The sequence below is a fragment of the Rhinopithecus roxellana genome, chromosome 8 (genome assembly GCF_007565055.1).
Source record: "Rhinopithecus roxellana isolate Shanxi Qingling chromosome 8, ASM756505v1, whole genome shotgun sequence".
Taxonomy (NCBI): domain Eukaryota; kingdom Metazoa; phylum Chordata; class Mammalia; order Primates; family Cercopithecidae; genus Rhinopithecus; species Rhinopithecus roxellana.
The window spans coordinates 959,895-974,882 of NC_044556.1; the positions used below are offsets into that span (position 1 = coordinate 959,895).

The 14,988-nt window shown below is 44.9% G+C and overlaps 1 protein-coding gene across 7 annotated transcripts in view; it reads right to left on the reverse strand.

The window, feature by feature from the left end:
* Positions 1-7,447: 7,447 nt before the first annotated feature.
* LOC115891978 (cytochrome P450 4F8) overlaps positions 7,448-14,988 on the reverse strand; it is a 29,733-nt gene continuing 22,192 nt past the window's right edge. For 5 of the 7 annotated variants that reach the window (XM_030935280.1, XM_030935284.1, XM_030935283.1 and 2 more), the window contains 6 exons: positions 14,434-14,500; positions 14,105-14,234; positions 9,659-9,792; positions 9,499-9,563; positions 9,251-9,333; positions 7,449-8,897 (listed from right to left, as the gene is read on the reverse strand). In XM_030935280.1, coding sequence (XP_030791140.1) covers positions 8,732-8,897; positions 9,251-9,333; positions 9,499-9,563; positions 9,659-9,792; positions 14,105-14,234; positions 14,434-14,500 — 645 coding nt within the window. In that variant the 3' untranslated portion in view covers positions 7,449-8,731. Of the gene's footprint in view, positions 8,898-9,250; positions 9,334-9,498; positions 9,564-9,658; positions 9,793-14,104; positions 14,235-14,433; positions 14,501-14,988 lie in introns of all 7 variants that reach the window. The other 2 variants (XM_010361516.2, XM_030935281.1) reach the window with 2 other exon arrangements.

A 14,988-nucleotide genomic window follows, 5' to 3' on the forward strand; every position in this document is an offset into this window, starting at 1 on the left:
TCCTCTCTAAGACTGGGCCAGCAGAACACCATGCACCACTTCTGGATGCTGAATCAGGCAACTTGGAAGAGACAAGCCTCTATCCCCCCGGCTGCTGGATGGAGTTCAAGCCCTGCCTCCAGGCAGCCCAGGGCCCTGTTGGAGACCTGACTGCTAGGAGCGGGAACAAAGAATCCAGCCCCGCCGAGGATTACCCGGGTCAGATTCTGGAGATTAAGAGCCCAGCTGGAAGAGCAAGTCTGGAGGCTGGACTCAGTGTAAGAGGACAGAGCAGGGATGTAGAGGGTAAGGATGAGAGGGAACAGATGGGGTCCAGGCAGGGGAAGGGCAGAACTGAGGAACCCTGAATGGAGTCCTCATTCTGCCTCATCCTTGCTCTGACTTTGGTCAGTACTGCCCCTCCTGGGCTCAGTCTTCCCACCTGGGAAATAGGATGTTGGATGAGGGCCTTAGAGGGGAACAGTGAGGGCTCCTAAGAGAAGGGAGCCCCAAAAATGAGTGACAACTAGCAACTGTTTCCCGCAACCCCCCGAAACGGAACTGGTTCTTGGGTCACCTGGGCCTGGTGAGTGTGACAGCAGGATGGGTCTAGGTCTCAGAGTGGATGGACCTCCTGAGGGGTATGAGGCTCAGGGAGTGGGGTTGAAGGGGTGGGCTGGGGTCTGGGTTGGCAGAGAAGCAGGGGAGGCATCTTACTCATTCCTCTGCTTATTCACTCATTTCTGTGCTGTGCCAACCCAAACCCTTCTCCCCTCCTTATCCTCTCACTCCTGGTTAGTTGCTAGTTGTCACTAGCAGGGTGACAACTAGCACTAAAGGGTGGCAACTAGCACTTGAGCTGCTGTGTTCCAGTCTCCACTCTGCACAAAGGCTGCATGGAAAGTACTTCTACTGTGTGCCAGTCCTCTAAATGAAGTACTTCTACTGTGCGCCAGGTGCTAAATCCTGCTACTGTGTGCCAAGTGCTCTCCATAAAGTGTGCCTACTGTGCGCCAGGTGCTAAATCCTGTCTACTGTGTGCCAAGTGCTCTCCATAAAGTGTGCCTACTGTGCACCAGGTGCTAAATCCTGTCTACTGTGTGCCAAGTGCTCTCCATAAAGTGTGCCTACTGTGCACCAGGTGCTAAATCCTGTCTACTGTGTGCCAAGTGCTCTCCATAAAGTGTGCCTACTGTGCGCCAGGTGCTAAATCCTGTCTACTGTGTGCCAAGTGCTCTCCATAAAGTGTGCCTACTGTGCACCAGGTGCTCTACTTTTTTTTTTTTTTTTTTTTTTTTTTTGAGACGGAGTCTCGCTCTGTCGCCCAGGCTGGAGTGCAGTGGCCGGATCTCAGCTCACTGCAAGCTCCGCCTCCCGGGTCCACGCCATTCTCCTGCCTCAGCCTCCCGAGTAGCTGGGACTACAGGCGCCCGCCATCTCGCCCGGCTAATTTTTTGTATTTTTTAAATGGAGATGGGGTTTCACTGTGTTAGCCAGGATGGTCTCAACCTCCTGACCTTGTGATCCGCCCGCCTCGGCCTCCCAAAGTGCTGGGATTACAGGCTTGAGCCACCGCGCCCGGCCTGGGTGCTCTACACTAACCCTGTACACTTAGTGCCTGGTATTCCTCGTAGAGTGTCTACTGTGTGCCACTTGCTCCACATAATGAGTGCCTACTGAGTGCCACCTCCTATATATGAAGAGTGTCCACCAAGACCTAGGTGCTGTCCACATAACACATGCCTACTGAGTGCCAAGTGCTCTACATATAGAGTGCCTACTGATACCACCTGCTCTATATGGAGACTCCCTACTGAGTGTTCCCCGATGTACATAAAGAGGATCTATTGAGTGTTGCCTGCTCTATGTTAGGAGTGCCTACTGAGTGTTGCCTGTGCTCCATAAAGTGTACCTACTGTGGGCTGCCTTCTGTACATAAAGGGAGCCTACTGAGTGCTACTTGCTCTACATGAAGAGTCCCTACTGTTGCCTGTGCTATGTAAAAAGTGCCTACTCAGTACCACGTGCAATACATAAAGAGTGCCTACTGGCCTGTAATCTCAGCACTTTGGGAGGCCGAGGCGGGTGGATCACGAGGTCAGGAGATCGAGACCATCCTGGCTAACATTGTGAAATCCCGTCTCTACTAAAAAAAAAAAAAAAATACAAAAAATTAGCAGGGTGTGGTGGTGGGCGCCTATAGTCCCAGCTACTAGGGAGGTTGAGGCAGGAGAATGGCATGAACCCGGGAGGCAGAGCTTGCAGTGAGCCAAGATTGCGCCACTGCACTCCAGCCTGGACTACAGAGCAAGACTCTGTCTCACAAAAAAAAAAAAAAAAAAAAGAGTGCCTACTGGCCAGGCGCAGTAGCTCACGCCTGTAATCCCAGCACTTTGGGAGGCCGAGACAGGCAGATCATATGAGGTCGAGAGTTCAAGACCAACCTGGCCAACATGGTGAAACCCCATCTCTACTAATAATACAAAAATTAGCCGGGCGTGGTGGTGGGCACCTGTAATCCTAGCTACTTGGGAGGCTGAGGCAGGAGAATCGGTTGAACCCAGGAGGCGGAGGTTGCAGTGAGCGGAGATCGTACCACTGCACTCCAGCCTGAGCAACAGAGTGAGACTCCATCTCAAAAAAAAAAAAAAAAAAAAAGAGAGCAAGAGCCCACTGAATGCCACTTGCTCTAGATAAAGGGTGCCTGCAGATGCCACCTGCTCTATATAAAGAGTGCTTACTGAGTCTTATCTGCTCTTGATAAAGAGTGCCTACTCACTGCTGTCTGCTCTACAAAAAGAGTACCTACTGCTGCCACCTGCTCTTCATAGTGTGCCCACTCTGTGATGCGTGGTCTACATAGAGTTTCTACTGTGTGACACCTGCTCTTAAAGACTGCCTACTGAGTAAATGTAATTTTTTTTTTTTTTTTTTTTTGAGATGGAGTCTAACTCTAGTTGCCCAGGTGGGAGTGCAATGGCACTATCTTGGCTCACAGCAACATCCGCCTCCCAGGTTCAAGTGATTCTCCTACCTCAGCCTCCTAAGTAACTGGGATTATAAGCATGCAGCACCATGCCCAGATAATTTTGTGTTTTTAGTATAGACAAGATTTCTCCATGTTGGTCAGGCTGGTCTCCAACTCCCAACCTCAGGTGATCCTCCAGCCTTGGACTCCCAAAGTGCTGGGATTACAGGCATGAGCCACTGTGCCCAGCCATAAATGTAGTTTTAAGATGAGTGGGGCTGTCCACAGGCAAGGACAAGGAGAAGGAGTTTGAGACCATGCAGGAGGCGTGCGGTGCTGTGGATGTTCACCAGGCCTAGGTTTGGACACAGCTCTGCTATTTCCTGGCTGTGTGACCTTGGGCAAATCTCTCAACCTCTCTGCACCATATGTATCTCTTCTGTAGGAGTCATATGATGGGTGAAATGGCTGGTGGAGATGACCCTGAATACAGCAAGAGCTGTGAGGGTTTTACAGTGGTGTCCCAGGGAAGTGAACTGACCATTTGGGGGCAATTCATCATCCTGACAAAAGGAGACTCATTACGTGTATTATTTGCCTAAATATACTCTGAAAGGATACAGAAAACGTAAAAGTGTTTACCTTTGTAAAGATAGGGAGACTGGGTAAATGAAGGGCATAGGTACAAGAAACATTTTTCACTGTGCATTTTATTTTTTACATATGTGAATATAGTTTATGCCAAAAATATTGCATTTAAAAATTTAACCACCAGCTGTCAATGAGTCTCATCTGAATCACAAAAAGGAGGAGGTAGAGCAAGACAGCTGAATAAAATGCTCCATTGATCAGTCTCCTCCACAGGAACGCCAAATACAACAACTATCCACACCAGAAAATATCTTCATAAGAACCAAAAATTAGGCGAATGATCATGGTGTCTGGTTTTAACATCATATCAAAAAAAGAGGCACTTTGAACTCATGGAGATAGAGAGTAGAAGGATGGTTACCAGAGGCTGGGAAGGGGAGTGGTGGAGTGAGGGGAAGTTAGGGACGGTTAATGGGTACAAAAAAAGATAGAAAAAATTAATTAGACCTATAATAAGACCTACTATTTGATAGTACAACAGGGTGACTATAGTCAATAATAACTTAATCATACACTTTAAAATAATGAAAAGAGTGTAACTGGATTGTTTGTAACACAAAGGATAAATGCCTGAGGGGATGGATATTCTCCATAATGTGATTACTATGCATTTTATGCCTGTATCAAAACATCTCATGTACCTCATAAATATATATACCTACTATGTACCCACAAAAATTAAAAAGTTAAAGAAGCACTAAAGAATGTGCAAAAGACAGTCTTTTTATTTATTTTTATTTTTTGTCTTTTTTTTTTTTTTTTTTTTTTTTTTTTTTGAGACAGAATCTTGCTCTGTCACCCAGGCTGGAGTGCAATGGCACAAGAGCTCACTGCAACATCTGCCTCCCAGGTTCAAGCGATTCTCACGCCTCAGCCTCCCAAGTAGCTGGGACTACAGGCTCATGCCACCACGCCCGGCTAATTTTTGTATTTTTAGTAGAGACAGCATTTCGCCATGTTGGCCAGGCTGATCTCGAACTTTTGACCTCAGGTGATCTGCCTGCCTCGGCCTCCCAAAGTTCTGGGATTGCAGGAGTGACCCACCGTGCCTGGCCAAAAGACAATCTTAAATTGCCTACACTAACGCTTCCCCATCTCCCAGAAGTGGCCTCATGGCTGGAGGGAGACTCCGTGTGCTTGAGTGGAGGAGAGAGAGCACAGTGATTATGGGACTTTGCATTGAAACTCAGTGCTGCCCTGTCACAGCAGAAAGCAACATGGGGTAGAATTTAGCCAGTGCCCCCAGAGGAAGCATTTAGGCCAGCCCTAATCAGAGTGGAACTGTCCCTCCCAATGGTCAGAACCTGAGTTCCAGCTAGTACCACCATTGCAGGCTAAAGTGCTCCAGGGTCCTAAATAAACTTGAAAGGCTACCACCTGTTTGTTCAAGGCCCAAGGGCTCTACAATCAGTATGTGGTAAATCCAGCTACAAGGACTGCAATTCTGGGACAAGTCCTGGTGCTGTGCTGGGCTCAGAGCCAGTGAACTTGGGGTGCACACAACCTAGTGAGGCAGCAGCCAGGGCAGCGAAGGGAGTCTTGGCAAGCATTACCCCTGCCACAACTCCAGGCAGCACAGCTTGCAGCTCCAGGAGAGACTCCTTCCTTCTGCTTCAGGAGAGGCCGCTTGGATACCAACACAGCCACAGCGGAATAGGGCACCAGACAGCGGAATAGGGCACCGTACTTCATTCCTTTTTATGGCTGAGTAATATTTCATTGTATGAATAGATCACATTTTCTTCATCCATCCATCTGTTAATGGATATTTGAGTTCTTTCTCCCTTTTGGCAATTGTGAATAGGGCTGCTATAAGCATGCATGTACAAGCTTTTTTTGTTTGAACAACTGTTTTCTATTCTTTTGAGTATACTCCTAGGAGCGGAATATGGTATCTTGGAATTGGGTCATATAGTAATTCTATGTTTCACTTTTTCACGAATCTCCAGACTGTTTTCCACGGCAGCTGCACCATTTTACAGTCACACCAGGAATGGATGAGGGCTTCAATTACTCCACATCCTCTCCAACACTTGCTATATTCCCCTTTTTAGATGCTAGCCATCCTGTACGTATTGAGGTGACATCACATTGTGCTTTTGGTTTGCATAATGGGAACAATGTTTAGCATCTTTTCACAGGCTCATTTGGCAGAAAAATAGCATTTGTAAACAAAATTACAGGCAAATGCAGTACAGCTATATAGATGTAAATAAATATTTTCATATGTAAAAAGATCACATATAAATTAAAAACTGGAAGCATATGTAAGAAAATATAAACAGTGATTATTTTGACATTTTGAAATTATGGATGGTTTTTATTTCTTGCAATTTCTTCTATAAGCATGCATTATTTATGAAACTTAAACTTTAAAGGGAAGAAAAACAAATGTGACTTTCAGCTTAGAATATATTAAATAGTTATTTATTTTATTTTGCGATGTTCCATTCTTATTTTGCATCCAATAATCCTTCCAGGTTCCCAATTTGTTGGCCCGTGAAAGGCGTTCAGTCCTCGGACTCTGTGCCCCGCGGGACCCCCCTACAGTCAGACAGGGGAAGTCCCGGTGCGGCCGCTGTCCTTGGTGCTGAAAGGGGCGGCCCCTAGCCCACTCCCTCTACCTTCCTCTCACTACTGAAAACCTGCATGACCTGCACTTTTTAGACAAGAATAAATTCCTGGTCGTCCCTCTCTGGAAAAATTAATTTTTTCCATTCTAAGCTTTGGGCCAACCTTTCACCAAAGTCCACTGTAGATTCTCGGATGTAATAACGGATATTTTGAGCACACAAAATATTTGAATGAATTTTCCTCAAGAGAAGGATGCCATGCATCCCAGGTCTTAAAGCTACCTCTTGTGATTTTTTAAAATGTCAAAACTTCAAATGTGATACAAAAAGAAGAGAAAGAGAGTCAATTAACCCTCATGGACCACTAATACCCAACAGATGTGGCTCAGGGATGTTGTAGATACCGACTTGTTCAGTCTTCACAGCAGCCCAATGAGTTGAATACTATTAAATGGTAAACAAAACCATGGCTACAGAGGTGAACAAGTTTTCCCCAAGCCAATCAGCTAGTGAATAGCAGATTGGGATTCTGACATTTATAATACAATTCCAAGGTGATATGGATTATCTTAGCCCATTCTGGCTGCTATGACAGCATAACTTACACTAGGTAGTTTATAAATAACAGGTATTTATTGCTCACAATTGTGGAGGCTGGGAAGTCCAAGATCAAGGTGCCTGCAGGTTCAGCATCAGCTAAGGGTCTGTTCCTCATAGATGGCACCTTGCACATGTCTTTACATGGTGGAAGGGGCAAACAAGCTTCCTCAGGTCTCTGTTATAAGCACCTTCGTAAGTGATAATCCCACTTATGAAGGCAGAGTCTTCACAACTTAATCATCCCCCAGAGGCCTCCCCTCTTACTACCACCACATGCAGACTAGGCTTCAATGTATGGATCTGGGGGCTACATAAACATTCAGGTCACAGCATGGATCTAGGGTCATCGACCCTGACTGCTTCTAGCCATCTGCCCCACCTGCCCTAAATAGCAGTCCCTGTCCTCATGGGCCAATATGGAACTCCAGATGCCACATCAATCTTGCAAGCAATTTGTTAAAAAGTCAAAAATAGCAGATGTTGCCAAGGCTATGGATAAAAAGGAACATTTACACACTGTTGGTGGGAATATAAATTAGTTCAGCCACTAAGCTAATGGAGTGTGGAGAGCAGTTAGGAGATTTCTCAAAGAACTGAGAGTTGAACTACCATTTGACCTAGCAACCCCACAACTGGGTATACACCCAAAGGAAAATAAATCATTCTGCCAAAAAGACACATGCACCCACATGTTTATCACAGCTCTAATCACAATAGCGAAGATGTTGAATCAACACAGGCACCCATCAATGGTAGAGTGGATAAAGAAAATGTGTAGAAATACACCATGAAATACTATGCAGTCATTAAAAAGTACAAAATCTTGTCCTTTGCAGCAACACAGATGCAGCTGGGGGCCATTATCCTAAGCAAACTAATGCAGGAACAAAACAAAATGTTACATGTTTTCACTTATAAGTGGGAGCTATGCATTGGATACACATGGTAATAAAGATGGGAACAACAGACCCTGGGGACTACTAGACAGGGGAAGCAGGGAGGGGGAAAAGCTGAAAAACTACCTATTAGATACTATGCTCACTACATGGGTGATGGAGTCATTCATACTGTAAACCTCAGCATCATGCAATATACCTTTGTAATAAATTTGTATGTTAGCCCCTGATTCTAAAATAAAAATTGAAACTCAAGAATTTTTACTCTCACACCTGCAATGTCAGCACTTTGAGAGGCTGAGGTGGGCTGATCACTCGAGGCCAGGAGTTTGAGACCAGCCTGGCCAACACAGGAAAACCCCGTCTCTACTAAAAATACAATTAGCCGGGTGTGGTGGTAGACACCTGTTATCCTATCTACTCGGGCAACTGAGTCAGAAGAACCACTTGAACCCAGGAGGTGGAGGTTGCAGTGAGCCACTGCACTCTGGCCTAGGCGACAAGTGAGACCCTGTCTCAAAGAAAAAAAAAAAAAAATCTTGCAAGGAAGGAAAGAAGAAGGGAGGACTGAGCAGAGAGACTGTCGCAGCTTTCTCTTAAGAAAGGTTACCAGAACTACCACATAATCTTTGGCTTCTCCACATGGGACAGCCACAGTCACTTAACAAATTGAGCTTCAAGAAAGGCTTTCAAATGTGATCTGTATTTCAGGCTGCTATGGACCTAGCTAAAAAACAGGGATTCTAAATTGGCAAAAAGTTATATCAGAATACACATTTATTTGGTGGGGGTGGGGGCAGTCTTTATTTAGGCTCTTGGAGAACCCGCCCTCAGAACGGGGTTCCTGTGCTCACCCAGAGAGGCAGTTAAGGTCTTGGGCTCAGAGACATCTCCCCACCTCTTCCCAACCAGGTCCTAGATCCCTGCAGTCCTCAAGCGCCCCCTACTGGCTCTCCGCGGGACTCAGGCACAGGGGCCAGCACAGATTTATTCTCGGGAATCTGAAAAGGTAGTTGCTGCAAAAATAGGTGATGCAAAGGTAAGCGGGTAGGTCACTGCAGGACTCAGCCCAGGGGCTCTACTCGCAGCCAAAGTCCGTCCTCTGCACGCAAAATAATCTCCGGCGTCCTGCGTGGCTCCCTGTGGTCGGGCAGGATGCGGAAGCGCAGCAGTGTGAGCGCCAGGACCACCTTCATCTCTGCCATCGCGAACGACTGCCCGATGCAGTTCCTGGGGGCCAGGGTGGGGGGGTCTGACTGTACCCAGGACCCAGATCCCGGCCCCAGTGCGCCAGAAACCAAGCCCGGGACCCCCAACCCCACCCAGATCACCTTGAGGGGCAGACAGGGGGGAAACTGTGCCTGGGACCCCCATGTGGGCTTGCATATTCCCAGAGCCTAGCCCAGACCCCAGCCCCAAATAAGAGCAGATGGGGCAGGAGGCTCTGAGCACACCCTTTTTCCTAGGATCTTCTTTAAAACTCCTGTCACAAAAACACGTGGTCCCACAAGTCAGGCATCTGACAAGGCAGCTATGTGTGCCATCCTCAGCCCATGCCCACCTCAGACACCCCCTGGCCTCACCTGGGCCCTGCTGAGAAAGGAATAAAAGCCATAGGTGACCTCTTCTGGGTGTTTTCTGGGTCGAAGCGGAAGGGGTCATAGACCTGGGTTGGGGGCAAGTTAGGGCTGCTGGTGGGGCTTCTCAGGATACCCAGCCACCCCCACATAAGACAGATATGGGTGGAACAGAGAGAGAGTATCTGGTTTTCCAGGACAAGACCCCTCCCCTGACCAGGCCCCAGGGATGGAGAAGCAGGGAAGGGCAGCACCTCAGGGTCTGGCCAGACTGAGGGGTTGTGATGCATTGCGAAGATGCTGATGCTACAGACGTTCCCTGTCATGCAGGAGATGATAGTCAGGACAAGGTCCAAGCTGCCTGCTGGGACCACCGCCCTGCCAAGGACCCTCCTCCCCTGCCATGGTGGGCACCTTTGGGGATGACCCGGCTGTCTGGGAGCACCACGTCCTGGGTGCAGCCACGGGTGATTGTGGGGACTGGAGGATATAACCGCAGGCTCTCCTTCAGGCACATGGTCAGGAAGGGCAACTGGGCCAGGTCGTCCCTAAGGAAACACCCAACAATTATCCAGGGAGCAAACACAGCCCTCCTGCTGCCCCTGGAGACCCTCTCACCACCTCCCTCTGACCCTCAGTCTTGTAACAAAATTAATTCCAGAAGCAACAAAGTTGTAAGCATTAGAAAACCAAAGTCACAAAACTACTAGAAGAAAAATTGACCTGGTGTTTTTAGAGGTATTTCTGAGCAAAACAATATTCAGAGGGTGTCTCTTAAAAGTGCTCATTCTGGTGGGGTGCAGTGGCTCACTCCTGTAATCCCAGCACTTTGGAAGCCTGAGGCAGGTGGATCACTTGAGGTCAGGAGTTCAACACCAGTCTGACCAACATGGTGAAATCCCATCTCTACTAAAAATACAAACTTAGCCAGGCATTGTGGTGGGCACCTGTAGTCCCAGCTATTCAGGAGGCTGAGGCAGGAGAATCCCTTGAACCCAAGAGGCAGAGGTTACAGTGAGCCAAAATCATGCCACTGCACTGCAGTCTGGGAGGCAGAGCAACTCCATCTCAAAAACAAAAGTGTTCATTTGTTTGTGTGAAAAAGTATTTAAAATTATATAAAGAGGTAACAAAAGCAGGGGAAAAAACATCTCTACAAAGGGCTTATAAGGTTACTTGAATAAACAATCTCCGCTTCACACTGTAGGGTGGGATGACCATATGTTGTAAAGGTGTCAATTCTTTCTAAATTAATCAATATACTTCATGCAATTAATAAAAAATCTAGCTGGATTCTTTTGGGAGCTTTGAAATCTTCTTCTAATTGAAAGAATTTTAAAGTTCATCAAGAGCTAGGTCAATTTTTTTTTTTGAGATGAGTTCTCACTCTGTCACCCAGGCTGGAGTGCAGTGGCCTGATCTCAGCTCACTGCAACCTCCACCTCCTGGGTTCAAGAGATTATTGTGCCTCAGCCTCCCAAGCAGCTGGGATTACAGGTGTGCACCACCACAGCCAACTAATTTTTGTATTTTTAGTACAGATGGGGTTTCACCATATTGACCAGGCTGGTCTCGAACTCCCGACCTCCAGTGATCTGCCCACCTCAGCCTCCCAAAGTGCTGAGATTACAGGCGTGAGCCACCGCGCCCTGCCCAAGCTAGATCAATTTTTAAGTAAAAGATTGAAGAAGGGGAACCCAAGCTTCCAGATATTAAGAAATATTACAAATGCATACTAATAAAAATAAAATAATTTTTAAAAAACTGTGGGACTGCTGCAAGAACAGAAAAACAGGTCCATAGAACAGAGTAGAGAGCTCAGAATCAGGCATGTGAAAAGGGGGAAACTTAACATCTGCTAAAGGAAGGTTCATATGCCCCTGGAAAATGGATAGTGTGGTGGAAGTTGTTCAGACCACTGGAAATGTGTGAACAAAGAGAAACAGGTTCTTTACTACTGCATATACAGGGCGGAGTCTTTTCCTTTGTGAGGAAGGTAAAAGTATAACGTTAAAAGATGATAACACAGGAGACATTTTTGTGACTTAAGAGTAGGAATTCTTAAAACCCCAAAAGCTTAAACAAGATAAAATATAAAGGATAAATATGCATGCAAATTAAGGATTTCTGTGCAATAAAAGATACTGTGGACCCAATTAACATTCCAATGAGAGATAAGAGATTCAGAGAAGATGCCTAAGATAGATAGATAGATGATAGATACATAGATAGATGATTGATAGATAGATAGATAGATAGATAGATAGATGATAGATAGATAGATAGATAGATAGATAGATAGATAGATAGATAGACAGATAGATATGCAGAACGATATCTTGAATATGTCAGGAATTCCTGCAAATCTGCAAGAGAACAAACAGGTGACCCAAGTGAAAAAGTAGACAATGCTCAAACATGAGAAATTTAAGAGGAGATGCTCAAAGTCACTGGCTATCACAGAAATGAGAGCTAGCTGACAATGAGATACCACTTCACATCTATTCGAGGCTAGAATGGCCAAAGGTAGGTGTTGCCAAGGGTTGACTGAAGTGTGAGTAGAGGGGTCACATGCACTGATAGTGGGGTGCACAGAAGCTGCCAATATGGAAGGCAACCACCAGGACATGGCCAAGGAAAGATGTGTGTTTTGCAGCCCAGCAAGCTGGTTTCCAACTGTAGATCCCAGAGAAATTATCAGACATGTAGATAAAGAGATATGCACAAAGATGGTCATTGCACTGGAGATATAGAAGCAGTCCAGGTATCCACTACAGAACTGAAGAGAAAAGGACTAGATCATAGCTAAAAGCAAAAGGATAAATATACTTAGGACAACAGTGCTGCAAATCATAGTGCTACATTTACATAGCACAAATCATAGCACAAAACCATGGTGCTATAAACATAGCACAAATCATAGTACTATATTTCTGAAAAGGTAGGAACCAGCACATCTGTGAAATAAAAACATATATAGAATTTTAAAATGTATCCACCCTAACAACAAATTTTACAAATAAAATATCCGTCATTTTGTAATCATATTGCTGGAGAGCTGAAAGTAGAGATTTGAGACAAATGGGAAGAAATACGTACTGCATAGAAAAATGATGAAAATTTGCCATGAATTGAGGGACATCGTTAACTCAAACATTAGCACCTAACATCCAAAAAATTTGTTAATTAAAATTTTCAAAAGCATTTATCAAACTAACTAGCCTGATCACAGAGTTCAAATGGAAAAAATAAGAACTCGAGGGAAAAAAAAAACTGTAAACGCAAAGAAATGAGACAGAGAGAAACTATACCAAATATGAATATGTTTTTAAAAGTAGACTTCATGTTGCTCATGTAAGACTATATAATAAATAGAACAAAATGAAGGCAACAAATAAAACCATATATATACACACATATATGTATATATGTATATACACACATATATGTGTATATATGTATATACACACATATATGTGTATATACGTATATACACATATATACATATATAGTTATATACACATATATATGTATATACATATGTACGTATATACATATATACGTATATGTATATATATAGTTGCTTGTGAATTTGTTGTTATTTAGAATCATGACACAGGACAAAATATTCATTAAACTTGGTTGGGACAATTAGACATTTGGAGAAAAAATAGATTCCAACATAGATTTCAAAGGGAAAAATTTATAAATGTGAAAAATATTGACAAAATGTTAAATAAATAAACTTTAAAAAATACATAAGCCTATTAGAATAAGTCAAACAAGAGTTTTGCATTTTACTATTAGAGTATAAAAGGATTTTTTAAATAATTTTTTTCAGAAACTCAAACAGGAATTATAAAAGAAAAAATTAACAAATTTGGTGACAAATAAATGAACCAAAAACAAAAATAAAGTCCAAGACAATGCGAGGAAAAATTTTGCATAAGAGAAAAAAGAAATAATGTTCTTAATATGTAAAGAGTTTTTATAAATAAATAAGAAAACTAGTATGACCCAAAGTAGAAAAAACAAATTATGCAAAAACTGACACTTCACAGAAAAAGAGAGATGGATGGCTCATCAGCAGGTGAAAACAGTGCTCAACTTTACCCATATTTAAAGTTGTGTTCATTAAAATAATAAAATATTACATTGCACCTATCAGATTGGCAAATGTTTTAGTTTCATAATAGGCACTTCTGATGAGGTTATGAGGAAGTATGGCATTCTCAAAATCTGTGTGTAGGAGCAGACTTCCCAAGAGCTCTTGAATTGTAAAACTCAAAAGGTCTTTGGGTCAGCAATTGCACTTCTAGGAATTTGTTCTACAAAGATGACACGTCAGCAATGATCATGGCACACCGATATTCAACACATCATGTCTTTCATACCAAAAGGCTGGAAAGTATACAAACATGCATTGATAAGAGAATGTTTTGATAAATCATAATATTAGATTGGTCCAAAAGTCATTGCAGTTTTTGCCACTAATTCTCCAAGCAGCCCTGTGGGACAGCAATTCCCCACACCCCCAATTTACAAAGGAGAAAAGTTGTTCAGAAAAGGGAATTGATTTTACTAATGTTGCATAGCAAGTTAGTGGGGAAATAAATATGGACTCCCAGACCATTCTGTCCCCAAAGCATGCAATGTTACCCTTGCTAGCCCCCGCTAGGTAGAGTAGTAGAGCCCTGTTTCTGGGCTCTACGCCTATTCCCACTACCAAATATAAAACTAATGAGACAGACAGAATGGCAACAATGGCAGAATCATCAAAAAGATTCTCCCCTTTTCCCCCACCTGGGGAGAAGAACCAACCAGAGGGACTCAGAAACAGCCACCAGCACCTGCACTCACCATTCAATCTCTTTAGGCTCACGGTCCTTCAGAAGCTCTTGCACCTCCTGCCGGCAGCGTTCTTGGTATTCCGGGTGCCTCGCGAGGTTGTACAAGACCCAGGAGAGGCCACTGGCTGTGGTGTCGTGGCCTGAGGGTCAGCCAGGCGGGCTTGAATCTCTGGACTGCTTCAGCACCCAGAGGGTGGACAACTCCCATACAGTGAGGCGCTCAGGAAGGTTGAGGGGAGGGAGAGGTTGGGCAGAATGAAGTGATTCAGGGCCAGCCCTCCACTTCCCTGGAGTGGAGAGACCCCTGTTGCCACTGTAGTCCCAGACTGGGACACTCACCTCCAAACATGAAAGTGTCAGCTTCTGCTCTTATGTCCTCATCTGACAACTCTTTCCCATTTTTATCCTGGAGACAAGAACCCCAATCACACTAGCTCTGGGGTCACCGGAGTCTAAACTGAAACAGTCCCTGAAGACCCGTTATCCCAGAAAAGTCCCTCCCTTGTCACTTCCCAATATACCCCCACAGGCTTCCTCCTGGCCTCCTGTTTGTTCTTCCCAGGCAGCTTTCCATGCAGCTTTCTCTTTTTTTTTTTTTTTTTGAGACGGAGTCTCGCTCTGTCGCCCAGGCTGGCAGTGGCCGGATCTCAGCTCACTGCAAGCTCCACCTCCCAGGTTTACACCATTCTCCTGCCTCAGCCTCCCGAGTAGCTGGGACTACAGGCGCCCGCCACCTCACCCGGCTAGTTTTTTGTATTTTTTAGTAGAGAGGGGGTTTCACCAGGTTAGCGAGGATGGTCTCGATCTCCTGACCTCATGATCCGCCCATCTCGGCCTCCCAAAGTGCTGGGATTACAGGCTTGAGCCACCGCACCCGGCCCCCATGCAGCTTTC